General features: G+C 33.7%; 1 protein-coding gene across 1 annotated transcript in view; it reads right to left on the minus strand.

Moving 5' to 3' along the window:
• Positions 1-1,162: 1,162 nt before the first annotated feature.
• The window catches only part of BEND6 (BEN domain containing 6), a 46,684-nt gene continuing 38,954 nt past the window's right edge, over positions 1,163-8,892 (minus strand). Inside the window, exons 5-7 of the mRNA XM_015600329.2 lie at positions 8,098-8,290; positions 7,086-7,222; positions 1,163-1,766 (exon numbers count right to left, since the gene is read on the minus strand). Coding sequence (XP_015455815.1) covers positions 7,095-7,222; positions 8,098-8,290 — 321 coding nt within the window. The 3' untranslated portion in view covers positions 1,163-1,766; positions 7,086-7,094. The remainder of the gene's footprint in view (positions 1,767-7,085; positions 7,223-8,097; positions 8,291-8,892) is intronic.

Genomic DNA, 8,892 nt, shown 5'->3' on the forward strand with positions numbered 1-8,892 from the left:
TGAATACATAATATATACATATACACATATATCGTCATTAGTTTTCTTAATTTGTAGCTCATTTAGATCCAATATATGAAACTGATTTTAAAAATACATCTATTCTATAATCTATAAAAATTTCAACATATCACAAAATACTTTAAGGAAGAACCATAGACATTCCAGTTGAATAATACAGTCATATTTTACAAAGGAAATTTTATTTACAGTTAGTAGGCAAAACTTATATTATAAAGTATTTTTAAAAGGCAATAACATATATCTTAGAAGATTATCCTTTTAATAAAAATATTAAGCACTCTGCACATCACGTGTATTTTCTACATCCATAGCATTTTCTGTGGATGTTGTCTATATATCCTACACAGCCTGGCTCTTTAGAAGACAAAAAGCCAGAGCCATGTAGTCCGATTATAATGGTAACGCCTCAGTGTGTGGGTAAAGAAGCCATCAACCCAGAAAAGGACTTCTTCCCTGGATTTTATAGATTTATAAGAAACAAGCAAATACTTTTTATGTTTCAATGGGATTTATTTATATTTAAATAAAAGTAGCAAATGTTAACATAAGTTATTTCCTTAAGAATATTTATTTTGTACAACCACACTGTTATCAACCAACATTTATGGAATGTTTCCTGGGTCCACAGTACTGAACTTTCTATTATACGCATCTTCTTTTCCAAGTTTAAGCATAACCTTGTGCACTGAAGAAGTGCCGCTTGGTAATGCGGAGTAGTCCCATGTGACAAGGTGACATCAAGGAGAAGCCTCTTGATGAAGAATATTTTATCTTTCATTCATTTACAAAATGATATTTTTCTTTTTGTATGATTATCAACCCCATGTGATTTTGTTTTCAACTTTTTTCTTCTGATAGTATGAAAACAAACCAGTTAAAACTAAGCAGTGTAGCAATATAACCAACCAAATACATAGGATATTATATCTTATACAGGATGTTTAGAAGATATTGATGTTTTATATTACGTATCTGTATTTATACTTTGGGCAGTAAAAAGTTAGAAGCATGTAAACAAACAAACATAAGTTTTTTCTGCAAGTTGATGCATTGTTTTAATGATCACAAAAATTGGGGTTTATTTCTTTTTTCAGGAGTACAGTGGAATAGTTCCATATTAAAATAAAAAGTTCTTGCTGCTTTCATTTTTTTGATTTTTATTTTATACATTTTAAGAAACAGAATTATCCTGTAATTTAATTGCTAAAACACTATTACTTGGTTAGATAAGATTATTGTCAGATTTTAGGCTGACTTTGCTGCTTTTATGTTTGTGAACATTGATTATTTCACTGTACTTTTCCAAACATGTGCTTATGCTAAAGATCCGAAAACTAAAAGGGATGTTGTTGATAATAATAAATGTACAGCAATCGATTAGGACAATGACAAATCTTAGGGGTTGAAACTTTTGTTGTTATAAGAGTTCTGATTATCTTATTAAGTTAGCTGTACAGAGAAGCATTTGGGGATAGAAAAATGTATATTTCCAAGAAACCATAATGCATGCTTGTTTGACTGCTCGAAATTCTCTAGTTTGATGCATCATGGATATTTAGGGTGGAATGTACATGCAGCTTCTTCAGCAAGCTTGTTGCGCCATCAGGAGAGCCAGCGATGTTAAAGATATCTCACAGCCTGTCACTGCATATGTCTCCCTGTGCTCACTGCCAAGGAGGTTGCAGATTCTCCAACAAAATTCCATGTTAGATTTAGAACTGAAGGTGTTTTATTTCAGATACCTATATAAAAGCAAATTTAAAGAACAAAACGAATTTACTTTAGAATTCTTATAATATTTTTAACAGTGGTATGAGTTGTTTATTTTGTGTCTACTACAACGTTTTGCTTAAAAACACAAATTGTTAATAGTAACTATTACTATTGAGGTGACGGAGTTCTTTTTATTATCTATTCAGAGGAATTCAGCACAGATATCAGATAAACATTTAATATATATATATATATATTTATTTCAAATGACTTAAAAAAACTTTTTGTTAGGCAAAATTACAAACACACAAAGTAAAATGAACCATCCTCACATACCCATCAACTATCTTAAAAAATTATCAACAATTCTGTTTGTCATTCTTCAGTAACATTTATTGATTGCCTAATATCAGGCAATTTTCCAAATCTGCTTTACCTTTTTCAAAACTCAAGAAAACCAAGTGAGCTAGGTCAGTGGCAGAATTATTATGAAGCTAATAAACCTTATTTGCTTGAATACCTTCCAAAGAAAAGGTAATATCTTCACATGTTTATGTATTTTTGTTAATTACCAAAGTTAGATGTTTCAACAATAATTAGTTAAGACCACTTTGTCTTTCCACTTTGACTGACATTCTGTCATATTTTCTCCTCTGATTATAACCATGGAGTGGCAGTGGCACTTCTGAGATTTTGTTAAGAATTGACTGGGATATAATTTTGTGTTTTGTAATCTCTTCTATGTATAATTACATTATTACTAGAAGTCAATTTGGGATGACTTCTAGTAATACTTTGAATGTGGTCAATTCAAAGAATATTTAAGAGCACACACTCTATGGAAAATTTGAAATGCCCTGAAATCTTATTGCTCAGATATCAAAGCAACTCAATAGAAGTTTCCTCAAATTTATCAATAATCCTAAAAATTATATATCTAATAAAGAATTGAGAATTTGAAAGAAACATCTGTAAACTGTCAAAAAGAAAAAAAGCAATTTTCCATCAACTATGCTAGAGGATAGTCTAAATTATTTTCTATTCTTGTTATAGAAAAGGCTGTTACGAAATTGTTGTTAAAAGGAGAGGCAACCAACATGTATGCAACTCTATAAAAAGAGGATAAAAGTATTATACAGATGTTAATAAAAATATTATGTAATTTCCTCTACATGTGATATTTGAGAAATTTGTTAACTTTTAAACATTATGTAGTTTTTATGATTTATTTATACAAAATTATGAATACAGAATTGGTTAGAACTCTGTATCTTAATTGTGATTCTTTTTTTAAAGACGATTTTCCATTTCTATAAGCTTCAGGTTCCACAAATTCTGGATCCATCCCTAAAGTAGGTAGTATTGTTATCCCTGTTCAAATTAAAATTCAGATAGGTCCAGAGAGTTTCCATAAGCTACACATATATTTAGAGGTAGAGCATGCTTCAAAGCCAGACTTTCTGACCCTAAAACATTTAATTTGATGAGTCAATGTGCCTAGGCTATGGTATACAGTTTGGTCAAACATCAGTCTAGATGCAAAGGTATTTTTAAGATAAGATTAAGATTTAAATCAGTAAATTTTCAGTAAAGCAGGTTACCCTCCATAATATGGGTGGGTCTCACCCATTCAGCTCAAGAGAAAATACTGAGATCCTCCGAAGAAGGAGGAATTCTGTCTCCAGACTACCTTTGGACTCAACACTGCAACATCAGCTTTCCCCTGGGTTGCCAGCCTGCTGGCCTGCCCTGCAGATTTCAGACTGTCCAATTCCCACAACTGTGTGTGCCAATTTCTTAAAATAAATTTCTTATATAAATATATCCTATCGGTTCTATTTCTATGGGGAACCATGACTAATGCAATAAGAAATACAAAGAACTATATGCTAGTGTAAACTCTCTAATAGTTACTAATCATATGACCTTGTCAATTCACTTAACTTCTTTAGGCTTTAGTTTCATTACCTCTAAAGTAAGGAAATCATTTTAGACCAGAATTTTTCAACTTTGACAGAATTGATATTTTTGGCTGGGTAATTCTTTGTTTTGGGGGGGCTGTCCTACACATTGCAGGATGTTTAGCAATATCCCTGGCTTCTGTCCACTAGAAGTACCACCTAGTTGTGACAACCAAAAGTATCTCCAGACATTTTCAAATATTCCCCAGTTGAGGGGCAGGAAACAAAATCTTTCCCATCCCATTTGAGCACTGCTGTATTAGATTATTTTTAAGTTATAATATATGCATATGTACTATTATGGTAGAGATTATATATACCGAGGCAGCTTTGGAGATTTCTGGAGAGGGTTGTTTGACCTCTTAGTGGGATATTACAGAGGTGACATTTTAACATTCTGTAATTCTTATAAATAAAATTTTCTTCGGGTACTATAGGAAAGAAGTAAAAAATGAAGAAAGGCCAGAAACACTGGCAACATCAAGATCTTAGCAAAGTTCAAGCTGCAGGCAACTTGAGGACAGTGAAAAATAATATAAACCAAGCCACTTTAAAATGGAGTCAGAGCTGCCATCCCAGAGGATGTGAGTTTGCATGTCTTATTCCTCAAACCGTTGGAATGTTAAAACTGTACAAAATTTGGACTAGGCCTAAAGCATCATTGTATCCCAAACAATTGTTTGCAAAGATAACAAGAAAGCAGGTATTATGACTACCAGACTGAAAATTAAAAACATTTTTTAGAATTAGTGTCATTATGTTAGCTTCTCTGCATGATAGTAATTCCTTTTTTCTATTCAGGTAATTATTCGCCTTCTCTTTCTCATAAATACCCCTTGCCTTTGCTTGCTAATTGGAACACTATTTGGGTTTCTGACTCAGTGTTTCCCGAATAGCTATTCTTTTAGATCTCAAATAAATGCTTGTTGCCTCTCTCTTGGGCTTTTTATTTTTAGATTAACAGAAGTCAAGAAGTGAGAGAAAATAGATGAAAAAGAGGAAGGATTGAATTTAGCATTTATCCTCCAAGAAATGAGTTCTAGCTGATTGTCCCTTCAAATCCAAGCCACCAGTGGCAACTCTGAGCTCATTATGGGGTACATGGGTGGCGGTTGCTAAGGTTTTGGATGTGTAGGAATTTGTATAAGTCTACATGATTTTGCAATATATATTGCCTTGCTAATATTAATGCAAGGGAAGTTATTTTTCCAAAGAATACTTGTGTTTGTGTGTGTGTGTGTGTATGTGTGTGTGTGTGTGTGTGTGTGTGTGTGTGTGTGTGTGTGTTTGGGGGTGGGAGCGGGGAGCTAAGAAGGGGATATGGTTTGCCTAAATAAGTGTAGTCACCTTCAGGCTCCTGTTAGTTAAATGACCAAGAAGAGAAAAAAATCAGCAGCATTCTACTACATGGTGCTATATCTGACTAATTTGTCAAGCATTTTAAATTTAAGTTTTATGTGACTCTGTCCTTCCCAGTATTTTTCTCAGTCTTTTTGAAATAATTTTGATTTAGCTATACTTCAAATGAAAGATACTTGTCAATTTAAAAACAAATTTTCGACTCAGAACATGTTTACTTCCAATACCTTGTTAATCTTTACTTCTGATTCAAAATATTTGCAAGTCTATTCCAAGCAGCGTAGTAACAAAGCAAGGCTCAGGCTCAGAAGGCACAAGAACACCTTGTGTTCATAGCAAAGATTCGTTCCTTTTAAAATTTTTAATTAATGCTATAGCCAGGTGATTTAATAACACTACTACTGGCACGTACAAGCACAACCGACATAAAAGCTTTTGGGCTTTAATTTCTCCAACATGTTGTTGACTGATATTATCAGAGATAAGTTTTGTGTTTACCCTTCGCACTCTGAGATATTAAAAAGGCAGGAGTTGGGATATTAAAATGCTTCACAGAGCTCTGACATACAATAATGTGCTACAAAAGATAGCCTTATGACTTGAGGGTATGGTTGCATGGCAGTTAGAAAGGGAACTTGGCCATTATACATCAGGATAAGAGGGTAGCTTCATGTCAAAACTCTAGAGAAGCTCTAAGGGCTCATTTAAGCAATTACCTCCTAAGTGGGAAGTTATGAGCTTCACAATCTACTGAAAATTTCAATTGCTTGGGAAGAAAAAGGATACAAATAGTCTTATCTTTTATAAACCTTGAAGTCAGTTTACCAGTCAGTATATGTGAGTCAAGGGAAAGGGTTCCTCTGCAATTGTTACAAGTACTCCAATTTGTTAGTTTGATTGTTTGTTTCTAAGGAAGAGAGACTATTGTTGACCCTCATCGGTAGCCTTACTTGTATGGCAAAATAGTAAGGGACCCTCAAGGAAGATGGGGGTGGTAGTCAGCAATGGGTAAAGGGTGGGTGGGGGGATTACTGCACTACAGGCAGGTCCATATTCCACTTAAAACACAGAAGGAAAAGACAAGTATTATGGTCTCAGAGGTAGCTAGTTAGGTGGAGAACAGGCAAAGTGGAAGTTAAAGATAGAAGTGAAGAAAATGGATGAAAAACCTGCCCTCATATGTTTACCATATACCTCTATTTATCAATTAAACTATTAATAACACAATAATGCATATTTTCGCATATTTTCCATCAGAATAAAGGTGAGCACAAGTGAAACAGCCAGGACATTGGGTTGCTAAAGCAAACACAAAATTCCACTTCACAGTTTTGCTGAGGGCAGGGCCTGACTTATCAAATGTATTTCCTTCAGAACTCACTGAAAACAAATAATTCTTTTTCTCACTATAACACAAATATCTTGGTAAAAATCCTTATCAAATAAACAAACCGTGACAACCGATTTAAAGACAATTAGAAGCAGAATGGAAGATGGTGGGGGAGACCCCCTCAATGCTTCCAGCCAGTATCTTGTATATAGGTCAAACTGCTGTTTCACAGTTCTAAGTTCAGTCCCATTATGTACCTCAAAGATTTCCCAAGGGTCTGAATTTCTCTGTTCTAGAGAAGCACTTCCTAAATTGTCACGTGTTCCTCCTTTGGCTCCCTTCTACCCCTACCCACAACTTAACACATGTTCTGTGAAGAAAAAAAGTTTCTCAGTAAAACACATTTGGAATATACTACATACTATATCCCCTTCTTAAAGATTTCTGGTGCACTTGGGCATATTAAAAGATACTGAAACATCTGAGAGGTTCTGGGAAAGGAAAGTCTGTGTAACTAAACTCATCTTTTCTCAAATTTAAATCTTCCCTGTCGCCACCTTCTCTCCCAGGAATACCGATTAGCATTTCATAGGCCACTAGTATTCTCTAGTAGAGTGTTCAGAAAATGCTTTTCCAGGGATGAAAGTATTACATCTTCTCGCCATGTTGAAAGGACTGTGAGAATTTAAAAGACTTACCAAAAGGATTTACTTAATATCCTGAGAGTTCATATTTTTGCTTAAATTTGGCTTCTTGGTACAGTTGTTTAGCTTTTGACCTATCATTCTCCTGATTGAAACATCATCTGAGTTGGGAAATAACTGTTTTGTGACTCCTGTGAAAAACAATAACACACAAAAACACTTCTTTGTAGCCTTTGCATCTTAAAGTATGAACTGAGATGAAACATCAAGCAATCCACATTATAATTTTATCTCCATTTTGCAAAAGCAGCCCCAACACCCATGAGATATTGAAATAGATGAATATATAGGCAGGTTTTACAAAACAAAGCAAGAGATAACGAAGGTCTGTATTATAAACTGAGAGCAAACGCGTTTGTCTTCCTATGGTACCATTCAACTTTAACCTTGCTACTTGCTCTGAACTCTAAATCTCCTTGCTCTAAAATATTAGGAATATAAATTTATCCATTCCAACATCAGTTGAAACAACTAGAGTGACTCACCCTTTTCCAAAGAAGAAATTGTACACTATTAAAATATAGAGAGCCGGGATCCAGTGATTCCCTAAATTTATTGGATATTAGTAAAAATAAAAAGTATTTGATGATTTAAATTACTATATTTAAGCAGATTCATTAATTTAAAACCATAAACAGAATAGTCAGATTAACTTCCAATTTTCTGGAATAAAAGATAAGGAATAGAACCAAGATAAGAGAAAATAAGATATAAACTGTTACTGAAATTTTGTTTGAAAGGACTTTGAAAATTTACTTTTATAATGTTATGATTTTTATGAATCCAAACTTTTCAGTGATATAAAATTTAACTTTAGTTTAATAAACACTTTTAATGTAAAGTTTTTCTGGTAAATTTCCTGTATTTAATGAGGTTTAGACTATTCTGATATTTTTCTTTAACAGAAAAATAAATTTGAAAAAGAAAGACTATGAGTGAATAATTTAACCTTGAATGGTAAAATATTTCAAATTCATGTGACAATAAAATGAAATCCTATTATTACCTATGATTTCTTGAACTTCATTCTGATTCATAGCTGGCTTTACAGCTTTGTCCCTCGAAGTAGAGGATTTTGCACCTGTCAGGCTGTGTGTAGCCATGTATTCATTTGTGTAAAGTACTTGCATTAAATCATTAATAAACTTCTGAGGCTTGCTCTTGTTACAACGGGCAATCTGCCATTTTTCAATTTTGAACTAAAAAATAAAAATAACAAATGAAATTGGATAAAAAAAGAAAGTAACATCTGGAGAAATATGTTATTAATTAAGAGATACCAGAAAACAATGTCAACAGTCTTTAAGGTAATGTATTATGCTTTTAATATATATTTTACATTTCAGGAGTTAGATTTAAATGTTATCTTTGAGATAATTCCTAATATTTATGAGGTATTTGTTCCAGAGTATATATAAATTCTTGTCATGGAATTTGAATTTGGTGCTTTAAGGATTAGTTCCCTCCTCAACACCTCCTACTGAGTGTGGTAGGCCGACTAATGTCCCACTTAAGATATCCACATTCTACTCCCTGGAACCTGTGAATGTGTTAACTTTACACAGCAAAAACAACTTTGTAGGTATAATAAGAGTTAAGTGTCTTGAGATGGAGAGAGTATCCAGGTGAGCCCACTCTAATCACAGGGGCCCTTAAATGCAGAAGTAGGGGGCAGAAGAATGGGCCAGAAAACTGACACAGACGAAGGAGGAGAGATTAGAAGAGTGAGAGAGACTTCACTTGTGTGGCTGGCTTAGAGGATGGTGGAATCGATGAATGTGGTTGCCTCAAGAAGCAGGAA

The sequence above is a fragment of the Pteropus alecto genome, unplaced genomic scaffold (assembly GCF_000325575.1).
Source record: "Pteropus alecto unplaced genomic scaffold, ASM32557v1 scaffold7, whole genome shotgun sequence".
Taxonomy (NCBI): Eukaryota; Metazoa; Chordata; class Mammalia; order Chiroptera; family Pteropodidae; genus Pteropus; species Pteropus alecto.